Raw genomic sequence first — 22,138 nt, forward strand, 5'->3', positions numbered from 1 at the left:
GATTTCCTAGGCTCTTCTACAAAATTATCATGTTACCTCCTATTCTGTTCCATTGAGTTACATGTATACATACACAAGGCTTGAAATGCAGAGATCTTGGTAAACTCACAAATTTGATACTTTTTTGTTGATTTCCTAGGCTCTTCTACAAAATTATCATGTTATCTGTGAATAAAGAGATTTACTTCTTCCTTTCTAATCTGTGTACTCAAAAGTTTAACCATCTGCAAAGTTATAGGGAACCGTACATAAAAGACATCACCCTTGTTCTGACATGAACTACAAATTTGGGTGGTTCCCAAATCCACTGTCAGGTTCAATAATTTACTTATAAGGACACACCAAACTCTAAAAGCTATTATGCTCATGGGTACAACTTATTATAAGGAGATGAGACAAGTGAAAATCAGCCAGGGACAGACATGTGTAAGTTAGATTCTGGGGAAGTACCAAGCATAGGACTTGCATTATTCTCTTGTGCAGAATCAGGGTGGGTTACATTCCTAGTATTGATGTTTACCAGTATTCCTTTACCAGGAAAGCTCACTCAAGCCTCAAGGTGGGAGTGGGGGTATGAGGTTGGGGGGGTTTCATAACATAGGCATGATTGATTGATTGACTACTTAGTTGATCTCAGTCTCCGGTTGACTGAGATGATGTGACCAAACGCCCCATCCTGAATCACACAGTTGGTCTTTCTAGTGTGAGCAACTCCCACTCTAAATAATAGTGTTAGAATATCCAGTGTGACCTAAGAACCCCCCCCCCGCAAGGAAACAAAAATACTCCTTCCTCTCAAGTATAACATTTTAAGAGCTTAGAAGTTACCTCTCAGAAGCTAAGAACAAAAGCCAGACTTCTTTGAGGGCAAGGTTAGATTATTTACTATGTCGTTATGCCTTTTATTTCTTCTTCTTCTCCTGCGACATAGACTACAACCATCAGTGCAAGACTGAATAGAAGTGGTAGAAGGAAAATGTAAAACCTGGCCTTGATCTTCAGGAGAAAACATGCAGTCTGATGTCAGCTGCAGGGTCTTTATAGATGCCTTTATGGAGAATGTTCCCTTTCTTCCTAGTTTTCTTAGCAGTTTCTGACATGAATGGGTACTCAGTTTTGTCAAACATGTTTTTTCCAAGATAGTTATGATCTCCCCCTTTTTTCCCATTAAAGGGGTGACCTATTTTTGTTTCCTAATTTTAATTCTGGCAAGAAGCACACTTAGTCATGATGATTATCCTTTTGTATTTATTGTGGGATTCAACTTGCTAAAATTGTCAGTGACTTTTGCATACATGTTCATGAGAAATATTGAACTGTAGTTTTCTTACAATTTTTCCTTTCTGATTTTGGTGTCAGGAGGTTACTATCTTCGTAAAATGAGATGGAAGCATTTATCTATTTGCTCTATTTTCTGGAAAAAAATTTTGTAGAATTGGTATTATTTCTTGCTTACATACAGGATAAAGTTCACCAGTGAAGCCGTCTGAGCCTGGAATTTGTGAAGGATTTTTTTTGGCTTTCTGTTTATTGGAAGTTTTTTTTTTTTTTTAACAATTCCATTTCATTCTTAGATATAAAAGTTATTCATATTATCTGTTTATACTTGAGTGGGCTTTTGTGGTCTGTCTTTCAAGGAATTTGCCTTTCATCTAAGTTGTTATATGGTTTTGGCAAAATTTTCTCTCATTTTTGTTTTAGTGTCTGTAGGATCCTTAGTGATGTCTCCTCATCATCCCTGATACTGGCAGTTTGTATATTCTATTTCCTTTTACTTTTCCCTGATCAGTCTGGCTAGAGTTTATTGATCTTTTCAAAGGACCAGTCTTTTGGTTCATTAATTTTTCTTTTGTTCGTTTTGCTTTCATTGTTTTCTATGTCATTGGCTTCTGCTTTTGTCATTGTCATTTCTCTCCTTCTGCTGACTTTGGGTTGGATTTCCTCTTATTGTTCTAGTCCCCATATGTAAATTTGGAGACTTTCTTCTTTTCCTTCATAAGCATTTAGTGCTCTCAGTGTTCCTCTAACTCTATTTTAGCAGCATACCAAAACATTGATGTTAAGTTTTCATTATAACTCAGCTCAAAATGTGTTTCAGTTTCCTTTGTAATTTCTTCTTTAACTCATGAGTTGACTTATGGGAAGTGACTTGTTTGATTTAGAGGTATTTGAAACTAATCTAGATGTTTCACTTTAGTGCATTTCTAATTTAATTACCCTCTCTCAATGAGAAAAACACTATATATTTTTTAAAAAAATCAGAAAACACAAGCACTATTTTTTACACTCATTTTTATAACTTTTAAAAAGTTACAACTGTGTATATGAAATTTTGTCTCCTTCTTTAGGCTTAGCTTATATATTTTTTTGCTAACCAAAAATAAATTGAAATTATTTTATTCCAAAGTAAATTTTAGTTCATGTTAGCTAAGTGCTTACTTTAACTGTATTTATTCTTACATCTCCATTTTAAGAGATGAACATTTTTAAGAATATTTCTTCCATCATTTTTGAAATCAGTTTTTCTATGTCAAAAAGAAGATGACTTTTTTTTTTTTTTTTTTTTTGGTCTTCTTGCCATTTCTTGGGCTGCTCCCGCGGCATATGGAGGTTCCCAGGCTAGGGGTCCCATCGGAGCTGTAGCCACTGGCCTACACCACAGCCACAGCAATGCAGGATCCTTGACCCACTGAGCAAGGCCAGGGATTGAACCCAAAACCTCATGGTTCCTAGTCGGATTCATTAACCACTGAGCCACGACGGGAACGCCTAAAAAGAAAATAACTTTCTATTTGTTTTGCCAGGTAATTAAAATTGGGTTTCTCATGTGGGAGAAATTATTTTCATTGCTAGGTTAATATCCAACAACTGACCACAGTTTATTCTCTAAAACAGTGTTAAAGTTCTTTGTGACTATTTTGCAAAGTAAAGCTCTTTCCCTCAAATACTCTGCAAAAATATTTTTTTTCCAACGTTTAATTCTTCAAGGAGCAAACAGCTACTGGGTTGAAAATCTTCCATATTTCGTCTTCAGGAAAATCTAACTTTCTTTTTGGCCAATATTGTTTCTTCCAATGTATTTTATCTAACAATTTTTAAAAGTTTATTGTTGCTTTTATAATTTTAAGAATAAATTCAAATGGGTTTATTTCTTTGAATTGAGGGGGGAGGAATACTAAAAAAAAAAAAAAAACCAGGTAATGTCAACACTGTCTTTAAGCAGGTTTGTATGTCTTTTGTCCGATACAAAGAATTAATTTAGCATATGTCCGTAGAGATGTTAATTTGGCTATGAGGCAGCACACGCAGTACTGAGCTCATGGAGAGTAATAAAGTTGTGTCCTTGATAACCAACAGCATTCTACTGTAGAGCACAGAGAACTACATTCAATATCTTTTAATCAACTACAATGGAAAAAGTGTATAAAAAAGAATACACACATGTATAATTGAATCACTTGGCTGTATGTCAGAAACTAACAAAACATTGTAAGTCAACGATACAACAATTTAAAAAGTGCTTAAGAAAAATAAAAATATAAAATTGTGGCCTTGGTAAAGTAATCAGGATTGCATGAGTTTTTGTTGAGAAAGACTGCAATCATGGATAACCATAGTCTACGCAAATACTGTCTACAGCAGGTATAGTCAAACTAAGCATTATTTTTCCATACAATAAGTGATAGTCTTTGCTATTTGGGACTGATAGGGTTTATAAACAGGATTATGAAAATAGTGCTCACTGCAGACTACCACATCATCAGATTTGAGCTCCCTGATAACATGTAGACGTCAACTTAACAAAAACTGAATTTCTTACTTCCCCTCAAATCCTTTCCTCATTTCCAGTGTTGCCAGTGAGGACCCCAATCTTATGCTTGAGGGTCGCAGTGGAACAATACTCTGTCTCAGAATGTGAGGGCCATTCAGTAGGGGTGTTAGATGATTGCACTGATTGTACATCCTGGGCTAATTAGCTTAGGGGGTTGGGGTTTTTTATGAGTTTTTTGGTTCCTTGTTTTTGCCACAGTGTGCAATAGCTTGATATGGGATCTCAGTTCCCAGACCAGGGATTGAACCCATACCTTGGTGGTGAAAGCACCAAATCCTAACCACTAGACCACCAGCAAACTCCACAAGTTAGCTGTTCATATTCTTTTTTTTTCTTCCTCCCTTGCTACCTTCTTTCTTAAAAAAACAAATAATAACTTTGAAAACAGTAAACAATGTTTCACTTATTTAATTGGGAATCTTTTTTTTTTTTTTTTTTTTTTTTTTTTTTTTTTTTTTTTTTTGTCTTTTTGCCTTTTCCAGCAGCATATGGAGGTTCCCAGGCTAGGGGTCCAACCGGAGCTGTAGCCGCTGGCCTACGCCACAGCCACAGCAACGCGGGATCCAATCCGAGTCCGCAACCTACACCGCAGCTCATGGCAACGCCAGATCCTTAACGCATTGAGCAAGGCCAGGGACCAAACCTGCAACCTCATGGTTCCTAGTCGGATTCCTTAACCACTGCGCCACAACGGGAACTCCTTAATTGGGAATCTTTAGGGAGCCATTCTTTTTAATTTATTTTTTTCTTTTTTGGGCACCCCACAGCATATGGAGCTCTCAGGCCAGGAATCAGATCTGAGCCACAGTTGTGACCTATGCCACAGCTGCAGCAATGCCGGATCCTGGAACCCACTGTTCCAGGCTGGGGACCAAACATGTGTCCTGATGCTGCAGGGACACTGCTGAACCCATTGCCCCACAGTGGGAACTCCGAGAATTCTTTTAATGATACCTTTTACCTTAAGACTGTTAGAAAGTATTGTTTGGGGGGAATTATCCTTTGAAGATTATAGAACAATATCAATTTGTTTTGCAATCAGCTTTTAACATAGAATAATGCCATGTGTTTCATTCACCCACTGCTCCCTTTCTAGGTGTAAATTGCAGGACAAAATATCTATATATCAAGTTAATATCCTACCTACATGATTCCAGCATTTAATTCTCTCTCTGCCTCATGCTTTACTCATTTAGAAAATAACTCTAGAACTCGATCAGGCTTTATTTTGGCTCTGGTCCTGGTCTTGTGAGAGGTATAGCTGCATTAATGGAAAACCAAAGAAATCTAAGAAGGAGAAATGTACTAGTGGCCACTTTTGTACTCTGAAATATGGAACTAGAAACTACATGGTCACAACTGGACATTTCATACACCACACAAAATTCTAGATTTTAATCCACAAAAACGTCCCATTTCTTGATGTGGCTTAAAGCACAGATTATAGATTCCGTACACACACACACACACACACACTCCTATGCACAAGCTGTACTGATAGGTGTATGTATTTACATGTGTGTGTTAAATCATCCATCTCGGCTCAGGAATGCGCTCTGCTCTGCCCCCTAGTGCCCAAGAGAGGAGATGCTATCAAAGAATCAACACAGGAGCTAGAGACCAGTAATTAAGAACTGTTTCAGATGCTTTCTTATTCCTGTAGTTCCTCTGCTGAACAAAATTTCCAGTAATTTTTCCTTCTTGGCAATATCTATTCAAATAAACTGACATTCGCTCTTTGCCACCGCTGGGAATGTACTCCACGTCTAGTGAGACGTTCTTTTACCTGAGCCAACACCAGCTACTGACGTCGCCTTCCATGTTTCAGAGTGTCCCACCCTCCGCAGATCGTACTGCCCATTCACAACTGGGAACCGGAAGAGGAGCCCCACAGAGAGGAGGGAGTTGGACCATTGGTGGAACATATTTATGAGGTAGCTGTCATCTCTGCTAAAGCTGTATTCAGGGCTTGTCTTGATGCTCTTTACCAAGACACTCTTCAAAACACTTTAAGAGACACCAATCCAAGCTCCGAGCTGGTTACATACTGCCTAGATTTGTGCTTTTATGCTCTCCTGTTGCAATGGGTGGTGCTTGGGTGGCAGTGGCAGGGGCAGGGGTGGTGGGTGGGTTGTCCTGTTAAGTTACCACTCCGTGGTCACTTTCTTTAGTGGTGAGAGCCATTCTATAGTGTGAAACATTTTATCTTGCTACTCTTCTTTTTCAATTTTTTCTCTTTTTCTTTTCTTTTTTTTTAATCTTTTTAGGGCCACACCCACATCATATGGAAGTTCCCAGGCTGGGGGTCAAACTGGAGCTAAAGCTGCTGCCCTATACCACAGCCACAGCAACATGGGATCCTTAATCCACTGAGCAAGGCCAGGGATTGAACCCATGTCCTTATGGTTACTAGTTGGGTTCGTTACTGCTGAGCCACAAGGGGAACTCCTTCAATTTTTTTTTCCCCTCTTTGAATATTTAGACAGCCTAAATCTAAAAATTACTAGCTCTCTAGCCTTTAATTCACTTCTTCCTACATTTTCAGATGTTGTTAAAACCTATCCACCTCTTAAACTAAATGTCACCAACTGGAAGTACCAGATGGAGAAGACTGTATGGATTATCCACTACAGCTCCAAAAAACACATATATGGGTAGATGATAGATAAATAAGAATAATTTCACTGTTCAAACAAATAACCCCAATCAGACATGACTAGCTTATCCCGAGATTTGAAGTAGTCCACTGATTACTCAGAAGCAAACCAGCAGTTCACGATAAAGCCCTGATGGTCTTTTCTGCTTCAAGTGTTTAACTGTTTATAGGGAAGAACTTTGTTGACACATTATATGAAACATTTAAATTTTTTACAGTTAGAAACCAACGTATAGTAAAGTTTAGTTAGTTGAGTAGTTCTTTTTTAAAAAAATAAAGTAAATGCTGTCAGTGGAGAACAGTCATTCCTATTCACTTTCAAGGGACAAGGAATGGAATTTTGGTAAAAGTGACATTCCAAGCCATTTTCTGTTTGACATTCCTTCTTGGTTCATACCCCTTTCCCTTTCCTATGTCATCAATGACACTGACCTATTAATTCTTGTGAATTGAGGTGACTCATTAATTGAGGTGACTTTCATCTCAGGCTAGAAGGACATGAATAGTGTTAGGTTAACAATAAAGCCACGTCAAAACTGATGAGCTGTTTACGTATATGGGAAAGAAGCATCAACTCCTGTGTCGTGTCAACATGAAAGCCTACCATCTGCCCAAGCCATGGTCCAGAATCAGAAGCCCTGTCCAAAGGTGGATCAAAGCTTTGGCTTAACTCTCTTGATGATAAAAGGATAACACAGGCTCCCTAGCTATTCAGACTAAGAACCTCACTGGAGAAAAAAAATAATGCTGTCAAATAATTTAGTAAACCTTGTTTGCATTCATTGCTTCGTAAGAATGGTGAAATTTTAAAGTCTGAAAACATTCAAACTCGATCATTCTCAGGGCAGCCTTACTTCTCATCTGAGCAGAAATAGATCGTAAGAATTTAGAGTAATAATCAGGAGTGCCAAAAGCAATCACTGAATGTTTCTTACAGGCTAATATCCATGCCTCAATATATAGTGTTATCAATGGATGCCATGTTGTTTTAATGTGAGTTAACTGAGCCACCTAATAAGCAAAACCAATTACAAATTGTTTTATGGATCATTATAATTGTTGAAACTGAGGGGAGGGCAAGACGAAAGGTCCCAGCTAACTATTTTTTTCTTTTTTTAGGGCTGCACTTGCAGCACATGGAAGTTCCTGGGCTAGGAGTCAAATTAGAGCTGCAGCTACTGGCCTATGCCAGAACCACAGCAACACCAGATCCAAGCCGCATCTGTGACCTATACTGCAGCTCATGGCAACACCAGATCCTTAATCCTCCCTGAGCAAGGCCAGGGATCAAACCCAAGTCCTCGTGGATACTAGTCAGGTTCTTAACCCACTGAGCCACAATGGGAACTCCTGTCTCAGCTAACTTTGAAGTGAATTTTCAAAACCACAGTAAATTTTAACACTTAGTATTTTTTCCAAGTTGGTTTGTGTCCTGTGACTACGGGATTCTTGTGTTGAAAATGTTCATGTCTTTATGAACAACAAAGAAAGGCAACATGGCCTTTCCTTCCTTGAGATTCACTGATTAAAACAGAAGGCACTTAGCTTTGCAAGGCACACTTGAAGTGAACTGTGAGCCCTGGACCATCTTTGGTATTTGATGGATAGACATTATTTTCCAGAGGGTGAGAGAGAGTGCATCGCATATGGTTGCAATTGACAAGTCAATCGTTAGGAAAGAAACGGATCTCAATGTAAAGAAAAAATAACCAGGTTTAGAAAGTATATAATTAAGACAGCATTTCCAGCCCCGGGATTTGATTAATCTAAATGCAAGGTAAAGGGCACAATTATCAGACGTGGTTAATGTGGTCTTTGCAAAGGAACTCTGCCCATAGAGCTTCACAGATATGAATTGTCTTTAAGCATCAGCCCATCTGGCTTTCAGAGCTCCTTCTTGCTTATAGAGATTCTGTTTTCCTGTTTTCACCATCAGAGTCAGGGTGACTTTTAAAACCAAAGCTGCATGCTTCTTTAGAATGGGTCCAGTGTAGATGGAGTTTGAGTTCATCTTGCCGCCTCCTGCTGACCATTCCCCGATATGTTCTGGGCTTGTAGCTGCACAATATTGGACCGAGTACGATCAGTGACACCCTTCTGGAGGTGGGCTGGCCATTCTCTGCCCGGGATGAATTTCTCCTCTACATCTTTCATATTCAAACTCTGGGACCTCTGCACTGTCAAACAAATCCTGATATCAACCCACAGGATATAAAGGTAAGAAGCCTGGTCTAACCAGCAGCTTTGCTTATTTTCCAGGGTAAGGAGAAAATACAAACAGTGGCTTCTTAAAAAAAAGTAATAATAATTATGTTACTTAAAAGATAATTGATCAGATCTTTTCTTTTAGTTTGATAGTTACAACATCAGACCTAATTTAAAATATCACGCCTGGGAGTTGGAGTTGTGGCTCAGTGGAAACAAATCTGATTAGAATGCATGAGGACGCAGGTTTGAACCCTGGCCTCACTCAGTGGGGTAAGGATCCAGTGTTGCCGTGGTTTAGGCCAGTGGCTACAGCTCCAGTTCAACCCATAGTGTGGGAACCTCCATATGCCATGGGTACAGCTCTAAAACAAACAAACAAAAAAGACAAAATATCACTTCTGGAAAACTTAAATTCCTCCTAGTTTTTTTGTTGTTGTTGTTGCTGTTATCTATTATTATTATAATTTTAGGGCTGCACCAGCAGAATATGGAAGTTCCCAGGATAGGGGTCAAATTGGAGCTGCAGCTGAGGCCTACTCAACAGCCACAGCAAGGCCAGATCTAGCCGTATCTGTGACCTATGCCACAGCTCACAGCAATGCAGATCCTTAACCCACTGAGGGAGGCAAGGATCAAAACTACATCCTTATGGATAATAGTTGAGTTCTTAACCTACTGAGCCACAATGGCAACTCCCAGATTTCCTGTAGTTGTATTGCTTATGGGAGCCTGTCATTCGTTTGGCCTCGTTCAGTATTACCTTTGTATACTGTTTGACTAACAGCACAACCAGAGCAACAGTCGTTAATAGTAGACCTCATGCCATGTTTTGGAGAATCTGTACAAACTGCCATTTATAAAGTCCTTGTTGGTATACAGCCAAAAGACATAAGGATCTTTGCCAAAACAGGCTTTTCCAGATGTAGCCAATAGCAAGTGGTAAAATGCAGTAACTTGCCAAAGGCCATCTCAATGCCCTGAGAACCCTCAGCCTGGAATTTTTAGGACCCCAGTTTATAGAGAACCCTAGAGCAGAGCTTCTCAAATTCTATTTAAATCGCCTGGAGGTCTGCTGTGATGCGGAGTCTGGGGTGGGGTCTGAGATTCTACTTCTCTGGGGATCCCCACTTGATCACTATGCTGCTGGTTTGAGAGTCACACTGGTACTAACCAGGAGCTCAAGTGTCCAGCTTTGGATTCCTTCTGGGAAGGGAAGAAATTCATGAGTGGAAGCCCTTGAAAATGTCACATTTGAATGGAAAAAAAAAATCATCCCTGTTAATGAGATGTTGTCCTCAGAAGTGAACTTCCTTTAAGAGTACACTCTCTCCAGAACCAGAAGAGACACTGTGTTTCAATTATAAATGGTGCAGAGAGCAGGCATCAGGAAACACTAACTCAACCATCTGGGATGCAGGGCGATCCCTATTCTCAGCCAGTGCCACTGGGGCACTGACAGTATGAAAGGGTTTCTTCTTCAACCCGATATGCCTTCTATTCAAAGAGAGGAGGATTAAAAAGGGGTCCAGTATTCACAGATTTATGGGGCGACAAGTCTCCATCTTTGTGGGGAAATAATAAATAAGGCCATTTGTGTTCCACCAAATTATTTAAAATACTTCCTCCCTGGCTTTCCTTCCCCCACCCCATTTCCTCTCTCTTTGCTCTTCAGTGAGATAATTTTCATGTTGTCAAGGACAGTAGCTTATTATAAAATAGTATCTTCAAATGTTAATATGTAACATCTAAGTATTTAAAATGTTCAGATCTCCTGTTCTGCAGTTAGCTTAGATCTCTGTCAGTCCTGAGATTCCTAAAGCACAGGATTATGCAGAAAGTTTCTCTCTTTGAAGGTAATGCTTAGTTTGCATCTGACGCTATTGATATATATTTGTATATAGTATGTCACTTGGTTAATGTGCACTATGTTATCTGTGACTTATATTTTTCTTTGTCACGATTTAACAGTCATTTTCCCTGGCTGGAAGAGCACGAAAGGGTCACTAGCCTTAAACACCGACAGATTGTGCAAACGGGGTGGGGGTGTGTACCAGCCAGCCACATTCCTCACTATTCAGTTATTCCTACAGAAGTGGATTAAAAAATCTTTCTAAGTCTCGTAATTTTTTAAATGCAATTTAGTTATGCTCATTTTATAAACCTCAATGTGTAGAACCTGAATATAAGCTTTGATTACCATAGGAAGTCAGAGCATGCTAAAATAATTATAACCATTCGCGAATGCTTGAAATTCTGAATTCATGGAAAACTTGAAATGTGATTACTTCAGAGTCTTGAAGTACTTGTACCTATATTTAACATAATTCTTTTAAGTATGATCCAAAGTGTCTAAATGGGCTCTGATTAACAATCAATATATATATTTTATATCAGTAGCTATAAACAATTGAGAGTACTTGAAAATTATTTTCCTCGGAAGATATTAAGTAATTTATCAGTGAAGTCACTATTTACTTGGCAATTTTTTTCTTTCTTTCTAATGCAAAGTTCAACAGTCTATTCTATGTCTTAAATATGAATTGGAAATTAGCAAAGAAGAAATCATTTTATTTTGTTGTTGTCAAAAGAACAGACTGGGTACATTTTTAAATCTAATATCAATTGCAGATTCTTGCATCAAAGCTAACTCCCAGGGTTTTTTCTAATTGGAGTATAGTTTTATTTTTAACTCTCTATTTTTTTAACTTGGTTCTTTAACTGAGAAGCAGAGAGAGGGTAACTCTGGCATAAAGAAAAGGGAGGCAGAAATATATTCTTAGAGAAAAATTAAATCACAGTATTACATCTGACCATTTTGGGGGGTGGAGCGCTAAGATAAAATCCCTTACTCTGATTCTACAGTTGATAGGTAGTAACTGCTTCTTGAAACCTCTGCGTCTGTGAGCAGTTCATTTTCTATAAGGCTTTTCTGAAGATGCTCCAGCTCATTGGGACCAGGAGACCACAATGTCTCCACCGTGAACCTGTCAGAGGAGGAAACACCAGCTCAGCTTTCTGAAGTTTCCTCTGCAGGAGTTCCGAAGCTCCCCACCCTGTTTTCCGCTTCAACCATTCAGTTGAATTCCTTTCAGCAAAATCTCTTTCTCTTGTGTTCACATCCAATTTTTTAATCAACTTCTCCCTCCTGCATATATTCTCATTTTTGCCCACTCACCACTGAAAATAGCTTTCTCCTTCACTGACTCCAACTCTCACAGGTTCTGAGGAACTTGGCTTGTGAATTCGAAACCATCAGATTTCCTTAGAAACATTTTCTAGGCCACCTGCTTTAAGGAACCAGTGCCACCAACTCTAAAACCTCTGAAAGTCCCCAGATAGCCATTGCCACCTCCCCATAAGACTTCCCTCTAATGAAATCTATGAGCGTTTACTAAAATATGACACGAATCAACAAACATATTGATGAAACAAGAACAGACTCACAAACATAGAGAATAGACTTGTGGTTGCCAAGGGGGAGGGGGTGGCGGAGGGAAGGACTGGGAGTTTACGATTAGCCGAGGCAAACTATTATATATACGATGGATAAGCGATGAGGTCCTACCATATAGCAGAGGGACCTGTATTCAATATCCTGTGATTAACCATACTGGAAAAGAATATGAAAAAGAATGTATAGGTGTATAACTGCATCACTTTGCTGTATAGCAGGAATTAACAGAACACTCTAAATCAACTATACTGCAATGAAATTGTTAAAAATCAGCATTCAAAATAATGTACTTAACAAAATAATTTTTTCTATTTTTAAAAATTATGCATGTAGCAACTATCCCGGCTTTATTCTTTTTTTCACTTTTTTATTATAGTTGATTTACAGTGTTGTATCAATTTCAGCTGTGCAGAAAATGACCCAGTCCTGCATATATATACATTCTTTTTCTCATACTAGTTTCCATCTTGTTCTATCCCAAGAGACTAGACATAGTTCCCTGTGTCAGCTTTTTTATTGCAAATACTTCATCTTATGCATCAAAGCTATATTGGGGATAAAGTAGGTTTTCTTGTGGGCTGGCCTGAGAATGGAACCACCATTTAAATCATCATTTCTAAAGAAAAATGTATCCTGAGTGCCAAACATCTAGCCAGAAATCTTCTGAAATACAATCCACCCATAAATTGAATACGCGTTCCAAGTTCGAAGCTCCTCACAAAAGCCTCCAAGTCCGAATAAGCTTGACGGAATTCTGTTCTAACAGGAAGTAGTATTGTTTATTTATCCCACCCAGCACCCTCACGCCCATGAGGTTTGAAGAGCAGACACTGGCTGCATTCAGAAGCTACTAGCATGTTCCTTCTACAATCTATGGCTGTTTTAGGACACAGAGGGTCACAGAGCTCCCCCATCCCTGTCCCCGGCCCCCGCACACCATCCATCTCATTTGTTGCCCAAATACAGAGCATCTGCAAGTAGATTAGGCTCGGGGGACGTGGAGAACACATTCAGAAGTCAATGAGGTCTGGTAGTTCTCATTCCAACTCAGTGGTAACTAGCCCAACTAGTATCCATGAGGATGCAGGTTCAATCCCTGGCCTCGCTCAGTGAATTCAAGATCCAGCATTGCCATGAGCTGTGGTGTAGGTCACAGATGGGGCTCAGACCCTGCTTTGCTGTGGCTCTGGGGTAGGCCAGCAGCTGTAGCTCCAATTCAGCCCCTAGCATGGAAACTTCCATATGCCCCAGATGCAGCCCTAAAAAGACAAAAAAAAAAAAAAAAAAAAAAAAAAAAGGAAGTCAGTGGGGTCCTTACTTGGAAGTATTTGCTTTCTATTAGGCTTCGTGGGGTTTCACTTAGCCTGCTCTGAGGCACTGGTCAAACATCCAGGGGAGGAGGTAGAGAGATGTCTGGGGAGATGACGGGCTTCAGGAAAAGCTGGGTGAGGTGCACAGCTCCTCGTGGTACCCAGCTCAAGCAAGCATGACATGTGGCACTGGGGAGTGCCACTGTCCCTCCTGCTTTCACTTATGCCACCCAGTGAAAAGTTGCTGCCCTTGGTTTTCTGTTCCTCCCCTGATGGTTTCCCTGCATTTCTCTGCCTTCTATAAACCAGAGGTGGAAGCAGGTGGCCCTGAAGGCTCTGCCTCCCCACTTCACGGTCCAGGGCCAGGACAGAGGATCTGAATGGGGCCATTTCCCCACATTCTACCATCTAAAACATTTTGAAACATTCAACTGTCTGCAGCTTTCAGACCACATCCATTACATCTAATTCATTCCAGATCCTGCTTGGAAGAATATTTTAGAGTTGAGTAAAGTAATTTCTCAACTACTCTCAAGGCAGTAAAATAATGATTTCAAACTGCCAATTTTCTTATTTTGGTGGACTCTATCCTGGGGTTTGGGTGCATCTTTCCAACAAGCTTCGATCTCCAGATAAGATGAAGTTGGAAAAAGTAAACAATTAAGGAACCAAAGTGGCATAACGAGTAAAAGAGTTTCTTTCTTTCTTTCTTTCTTTTCTTCCTTCCTTCCTTCCTTCTTTTTTTAAATGGGCAAGGGTTCGTCAGGAACAGCCAAGTGTGAGATGCTGGGAGAAAGGTCTGTGGGTTGTAGGACTGGACCCAAAAGAGGAAGACAGACAAGGAACTCAAGTCATCCTGCGCTGAGATTACAACACAATGTTCTAGGGCTGGGTTCAGGAAAGGAGAGCCCTGAGGTTAAAAAAAATAAATGAACCAAAAAAAACGATCTGACAGGGACAGAGGAGGACCATTAGCAAGAGAGGAAGCCAAGGTATGAAGAACCATCTCTAGAACCATGGAAAGCAGGAGGTCACAACTGAGACCCATTCTCTTGAACCAGACCATCGGCTCAAGAAGTCAGATTACAACCAGACAGTGCAGACATGGGGAGCGGAAACACAGAAACCATTCATCAGGGATTAGAACAACCTGCGATTTTTTTTTTTTTTTTAACCTCAGCGGGCTGCAGACAGTGGCTTGGCAAATTTGCAAGGTTTTGTCTTATCCTTAAGAGAGTTTTTTTCCTTCTTAACGGCCTCCATGTGTGTACCGCTTCTTGTTAATTAAGAATGCAGGGCACTTGCGAATTCCTAGATCAGCGGTTCCCAACTGGAACTGAAGCTGTCTCTCTCTCCCTCTCATGCTCCCTCTGATAGAAGGATTTCATTCACCTGTTCCTTATAACACTTCCGTTACTTATGACTAATTTTCAGCCACCAGAGACAATACACTTTCCCGGGTCAAGGTCTCTTTGCCTTATCTTCTCTTTAAGATGGTCTTCAAGTTCTCGTGTCCATTTCTAAATGTAAACACACGTCCTCATGTAGATTTCAAACCATAAACACACATGTCCAACCATGAAGAAACACTTCGAAATCACCAGCGGAGTGAATCGATTGTTTTAGTTATGTTTTGCATGAACTTCTCGGGAGATTAATGAGCAATTGATGATTTTTTTTCTCTCCCAACAAATCCTTAACATTTATGCCTTAAAAAAAAAAATGACTTGGTAGGCTGACCTTCCTGGATTTGTCTCTGCTACGATTTAATTACAGACAAGAAGTCACATGAGACAAGTCCAGCGTCCCTTGTGTACTAGGAAAACCTGAAATCCAAGAGCAAATGACAAAGTTTGAAAAGACAACAGGCATGTGTTTGGATTCACAGAACCCTTAATCTAATGTCAGCCACCTCCTTTCTCCCAAAGCTGCATTTCCAACTGTATTTCACATTCCAGCCTCACAAGTATCCCTTTAATCCATCAATTTAAACCTATAGCAGAGTGAAGAGTGCGGTGAAGATTTAAGAAAATAGAAAACTCCTGTTGGGGTCAGAATCTGAGTAGCAGCTGGGGAAAGAGCCATATTTACTCACAATTGTTTCCTTACAGCAGAGAGAAGCAATTTTCATATTTGTTCTATAGCAGCCATGTTAATATTTACCACTAGCTTCCCATAGCACTTAGCAAATTATACCCTGAACTGCAAGTCTGCCTAACACGGGAGCTAAGAGACCAGCCTGCCTCACCTCTAAGGCTTTCAGATTAAGGAAAACCAGCACCTGTGGGTTCATGATCCATTGTGAAACAGGCTCCAAAAGTTCATCTGGAAAATAGCCTTTAACTGTTGTTTACATTTCTTGGATAACTTCCGCCTTGTTTGGGGCGGGAGGGTTGTATTTTTGTTTTTGTCATGTTTTGTCTTTTGAAATCATTTCTGGAATGCCATCTGAGAACGCTGGTGTGCAAGCCACTTGAGGACTTTCTGATGACGGTGTTTGAGTGGCATTCCTCTGTTTGCAAAACAGTGTCACTTGAAGAAAGAAACACACTTTATCCACCAAACCCTGCTGTGTGGTACTTTCATCCTCTAGCTCAGAGCAAGTCTTATGTTTTATGGAGAGGCCACTTAGGGATATTTGTGAGTGACAGTGCACCAGGGGCCACCGAAGTAGGATGTGTTATAACTTTATCTGGACGCACATTGCATCTGATAGAACCACAGAGCAGGTTGAAGAGTTTTCTTCTCTCTTCCATTATTTTGCTACAGCTATTATTATTTTACCTTGGAAATAAATATTCTGTAGTTCTTTTCAGCCCCTTTGCTCTATAGCTTGGTTGACCCACCTCCTAGTCATCTACAGAAAGAAGACATGGCACATGACAAATCTCCAAAGCAAAAGCTATACACGCAGACACACACACAGAGTATATGATGGAAAATGTAAGAGAATCTTGAAGATCTCCACAATTCTAAATTTCCTAAGCTCAAGTTTTAATCTTAGGCTCTTAAGGCTTCAGATTCCCCCTCATTGAGTATCCTTGATGGCTCACCTGCCCTTATCTGGGGACACTGCACAGTCCATGAGGCTAACTGTCACCTTGCTCCAAGCACCTCATCATCCTGCTGCTCTGAACATCACCTTCAGCGAACTTACCTCTGAAATATGCAGTTCAGCCTCCAAGACTCTAAATCAAGTCTCCTATGTTTATATTTTCCTCCCTTCCTCCTCTCCACCTTGTCTTCCTTGATATGAAAACTTCCTCTGAGTCAGTTAATCCACCCCACTCTCAAGACTGCCAGACTGCCATTGGCCAGGCTCTCTGTTCTCCCAAGCCTGGAGTCCATGAGGAGTTGCTCAAAATATTCTTTCACAGGCTCTCTTCTTTCCCTCTATCCTTTGAAAGTCCCTGACCTGATGATCCCTCGCCATCCCAGATTTTGGCTTCCCTACCCCTTATCATGAGGGCATCTTATGGTGGATGGTGGGACTGCTCACTGAGCAGCAGTGTCTGCAGGGTCCCCTCTGCCAGCCAATGGTCTCTTCCTCCCTTGGTCCTCATCGACTTCCCCAAACCTTCACAATGCGCCCTGAACCTCCTATCCAGTCTCTCGAGCATCACTACAATGAGGACAGAGAGCCTGGCCAATGGCAGTCTGACAGTCTTGAGAGTGGGGTGAGTTAACTGACTCAGAGGAAGTTTTCACATCAAGGAAGACAAGGTGGAGAGGAGGAAGGGAGGAAAATATAAACATAAGAGACTTGATTTAGAGTCTTGGAGGCTGAACTGCATATTTCAGAGGTAAGTTCAGAGCAGCAGGTGACCTTCAAGCAAGACAGTCTTCACTGATCCATTTCCCATCCCAAGTCCCTCTCCACCGGCACCTGACCCCCTACACCTTCCAGTTCTCTCTCCCTCATCCTCAGCTCCTCTCCAACACTTTCAGGGCAAAATGCTTCTCCTGGATCCAGACTTCACTTTGCTGCATCAAGTTATCTCCCTGTGTCCTGTATCTTCAGCCTCTTCCTACTTACTAGTTCCTTCCTTGGATCTTACTTAAATTTCCCCCTCCTTCAATAGGCAATAAGCAAATAACATGCCTCTGTGCCCTCTTCCAAGAATGGTTTCTTTTCCTTTCATTTTTAGCCAGGCTGTATGTGCTGTATCTACTTCCTTATCTCTTTTTTTCATAATCTTTTGTTTTTCATATAAAAATACTATTTGTCCATCATAAGAATATATCAGGCAAGATGTACAAACATAAAGAAGATATTTAATTTCTAGTAATATCATCACCCATTTACTATTACAGTTTCTATGTACTTATGCAGTAATTAATTTTTTCACTTCACCCATAAAAATTTCATTAAGGACACTCTTTAGAAATCCATCATACCATTATCATACCTAAAAAGGAATTAGCAAAGCTTCCTTAATATCATCAAAACTCCACCACTGTTAACAACTAGATGGCTATTCTAAATGGTCCTATTCCTGATGTATAATGTAAGTAAACATTCATTTAAAAAATCTTATTAATTCACGTTTAACCTACCTTTCCCTCTTACTAATATCTTGTATCTTTCTGAATCACTATTTAGCTCCACATCATCATTTTAAAAAACTGTCCAGGAGCCTGTTATATAAATGTCATAATTTATTTAACCTGTATCCTCTATGTGCCCATAAAGTTTTTGTTATTATCTTTTGTCTCCATTATTAATAGCTGCTAAGAATATGTGCGCTCATTTTGTTTTGATGCTTTCTTATTTGGCAAATGAAGCTTCAGCTTCTTGTTTAGCCATTTAAAAATGTGTTAAGCTGAGAATAAGACTGAGATATAATTTCATATTTTTCAAATAATTATCCATTTCTCTAAACATATTCATTCTTTGGCTGCTGTGGTCTGGTTTCCACCTACCCCCTGCTCAGAAAAGAGCATCCATAACGTTTTTCTTTCTTAATTGAGATATAATTGACATGTAACATTTTACTGGATTCAGGTACACAACATAATCATTCAATATTTGAATATATTGCAAACTGATCACAATGTCTTGTTAACACCCAGCACCTTACAGAGTTACAAATTTTTTTCTTCTTGAGATGAGAACTTTGAAGAGCTACTCTCTTAGCAACTTTCAAATACACAATATGGGACTGTTAAATATAGACACCATGCTGTACATTATATCCCCAGGACTTTTTTTTTTTTTTTTTAATGACCATACTCACGGCGTATGGAAGTTCCCAGGCCAGGGACTGAATCTGAGCCACAGCTGGACCTACGCCATATCCTTTAACCCACTGTACCTTCCCTGGGATTGAACCCAAACCTCTGCAGTCAAATTCCTAACCCACTGCCCCACAGCAAGAACTCCCCTGGGACTTTTAAAACTGAAACTTGCACCTTTCAATCTCCTCCACCCATCTCGCCTGCCACCTACCCCTGCCTTTTGCAACCTTTTGAGATTCCATGTGAAAAATCATAAGGTTTTTCTCTTATTTCACTAAGCATAATGCCCTCAAGGTCCACCCATGTTGTCACAAGTGGCAAGATTTCCTTCTTTTTTTTATGGCTGAATAGCATTGCATTGGACATCACTGTACATAACACAATTTCTTTGTCTATTCATCCTCTGGTGGACACTTTGCTTGCTCACAGGTTTGGCTGTTGTAAATAATGCTTCTTGGGCATGCGGGCGGCTTTTCCAATGTGTGCTTTTGTTTTCTTTGGGTAACTATCCAGAAGTGGAGTTGCTGGATCATACATACATCCGTAATTTAACTGACGAACTCAATGAATTATTTTACTCAACCTTTATTTCCCCACAGGATTTCATGTTCTTAGTCACTTATTTTTTATGGTTCTTTTCTCCTACAAATGTATACTGTAAGTAAACATCCATTTAAAAAAATCTGATTAAATGGTCTTTTGGTCAAGCAAGCCCAGGCTGAAAGGGTTGGGAGTGGGGATTCGACCCCACCTCTCAACGGGAAGAGTAGCAAACAATCTGTCACCTACTTGTCACTTATTTCTGCAACTCTCTTCTCCTTCGGCTTCTCTGGGTTGTCTCCTCCATCTGATTTTCCGATGCTGACTTTTCCCCACTGGGTCTTCTTCCACTCTGGCTTTTTGGATGTTCACTGGGGTGTTATACACGACCCTATGCTTCTCCTTTGCCCTTTTCTCCTGGAGCAACTCAGACCAACCAGCAGGCAATGGCTGTACGGCTGGAGAGCTGCCGATGGGGAACAGAGCCATCACCTGGAGCCTTGCACAGACCTCAGAGAATCAGTCTGGTGCATGGCAGGAGCAGGGCATGGTCCTGCTCCCTGGAGTGCAGGATGCCAGGGGTTCTGGGTGAAAAAGGAGGCTGGGGCTTCTGGCAACAGGCAGCACAGAGGGCTGTGCATGTCATACGAGGAAGCCCGGACTCTTTCCTTCTGTTTAACCCATAGAGTTTTCTAGGTTTTTAGGACGTGCCAAGGACTAGCATTTCATCGACCATGTGGGACTGTCTTTTTTCATTCCGAGTAGATAGGCAAACTAGGACTGCTCCTGTGATTATGGAAAGGTTGTGTAAAAGAAGATGTGCTGGTGGGACTGGTGGAGAGCAAAACACTAGGGTTTTATATTCAGGTGGTCTAAGTTAAAGAATTTGAATGGGATAAGATGTACAATTTATTGGAACTCTCAAAATATTTATTTAGTGATCAGATATGCCCAGTCCAGAGCCTGGGATAACATCGTAAGTTCTAGAATATTTGCAAAACAAACTCAGAGCTCCAAAACAAGCTCCATTTTGGCACAGTATTCACATGGCATGCTGCAAAAGAGTCACTTTCATTACAACATGGTTCTCTCCTGGGGGAGCACTTTTTTTTTTTTTTTGGTCTTTTTAGGGCTGCACCCATGGCATATGGGGGCTCCCAGGCTAGAGGTAGAATTGGAGCTGCAGCTGGCAGCCCACACCATAGTCACAGCAACAATGAACCTGAGCCACTCTGTGACCTTCACCTACTGAGCAAGGCCAGGGATCGAACCTACATCCTCATGGAAACCAGTCAGGTTCTTAACAATAGGAACTCACTGAGGGAGCACTTCTTATGGCCTCAGACACCTGAGGCTCCAACATGCCTAAGTCCACATCCGGCTATTTCCCCACCATCAGCACCTTGCTTTTCTGCCACCTCAGGATCCACTTCCCTACATAGAATATTCCTCGGTTCCCTGATACACAATGAGAGGGATGAAACTGGAAAAACGATGCCTCACAATTAGAAAGTCACTTCCACATTCTCTGCCTTTACGGGGAAATCACGCCTGCTTAAAATCTTATCCTGACATGATAAATGTTCCAGGAGTGCGTACCCTGTGTTCAGGATCCCCTGTCACTGGAGAACCGGAAGGCTTGTTTCTTGCCTGTATGGTCCATCCTTGCTGTTGGAGATGCTGCTGGTCAATGAGAACTTGTCTGGATTTGCCAGTGAATCATAGTCAAGAAAAAAACTTCACCTAGCGTTCAAGGCTAATGAAAAGGTAACTAGTGTTAATGTACCTGGGGTGATGTCTCCGGTTCCCTGTTTTCAGCCCGCTGCCCCCCTGGAGGACACCCCTGAACTGAGCGCCTTTTTGCGAAACTCCACCATTCCTCATCGGGTCAGGAGGAGAGACGTGCCGGTGCTGGAGCCCCACAGACAGAGCCCCGCAAAGATCCTGGTGAGTCACCTCTGTGCTCGGAGATCTGCAAGGAAAGTAGGACTGGACAGAATTCCCAAAGGCAGGTGTTTGGGGGGGGTTGTTGTCGTTGTTGCTGCACCTGCAGCATATGGATGTTTCCAGGCTAGGAGTTGAATTGGAGCTGCAGCTGCCAGCCTATACCACAGCCACAGCAACTCCAGATCTGAGCCACATCTGCAACCTACATTGCAGTTTCAGCAGTGCTGGATCCTTTAACCCACCGTCCAGGACTGGCCCTTGAACCTGTGTCCCACCACTGCAGAGAGGCCTCTAATCCTGTTGAACCAGAGTGGGAACTCCATGAGTCAGCATTTTCAATCAGTTTTCCCACTCATTCCAATGTGAGTGTTAATGCCATTGGCTGTCCACCTAAAAAGGGTTAAAATGGTGTGTGTGTTTATGTGTGTGTGTGTGTGTGTGTGTGTGTGTGTGTGTGTTAATGTATATCTTTGAAAAAAAAAAAAAAAAAAAACATAAGGCAGGCCTAGTAGGTAATGAGGACCCTACCCCAGGATTTTTTTTTTTTTTTTTTTTTTTTTGGCTTTTTAGGGCCGCACTCGTAGCACATGGAGATTCCCAAGCTAGGGGCTGAATCAGAGCTACAGCTGCCAGCCTACCCCACAGCAATGCAGGATCCGAGCTGCATCTGCAACTGACACAACTCACAGCAATGTCTTAACCCACTGAGCAAGGCCAGGGATCAAACCTGCATCCTCATGGATCCTAGTCAGGTTCATTAACTGATGAGCCACAAAGGGAACTCCTACCACAGGAATCTTTGATCACTGCAACAAATGGTAACAAAACCTAGATAATCTCCCAGCATTTCCCAAGTTGGGACATACAGGGATGAGTGGAGCAAAAAGCAACCAAATGTAGAAAAAGGGCATCAGAAAACAGAATTTTTCAAGGCAGCCTGACAGATTGAACAG

At 40.9% G+C, this 22,138-nt stretch overlaps 1 protein-coding gene across 1 annotated transcript in view; it reads left to right on the forward strand.

Annotated features, from left to right (window-relative positions):
* Nucleotides 1-22,138, forward strand: part of ITGA8 (integrin subunit alpha 8) — a 170,773-nt gene that overhangs the window by 128,588 nt on the left and 20,047 nt on the right. The window contains exons 24-26 of the mRNA XM_021064834.1: nt 5,661-5,766; nt 8,547-8,705; nt 21,057-21,185. Coding sequence (XP_020920493.1) covers nt 5,661-5,766; nt 8,547-8,705; nt 21,057-21,185 — 394 coding nt within the window. The remainder of the gene's footprint in view (nt 1-5,660; nt 5,767-8,546; nt 8,706-21,056; nt 21,186-22,138) is intronic.

Source organism: Sus scrofa, chromosome 10 (genome assembly GCF_000003025.6).
Source record: "Sus scrofa isolate TJ Tabasco breed Duroc chromosome 10, Sscrofa11.1, whole genome shotgun sequence".
Lineage (NCBI taxonomy): Eukaryota > Metazoa > Chordata > Mammalia > Artiodactyla > Suidae > Sus > Sus scrofa.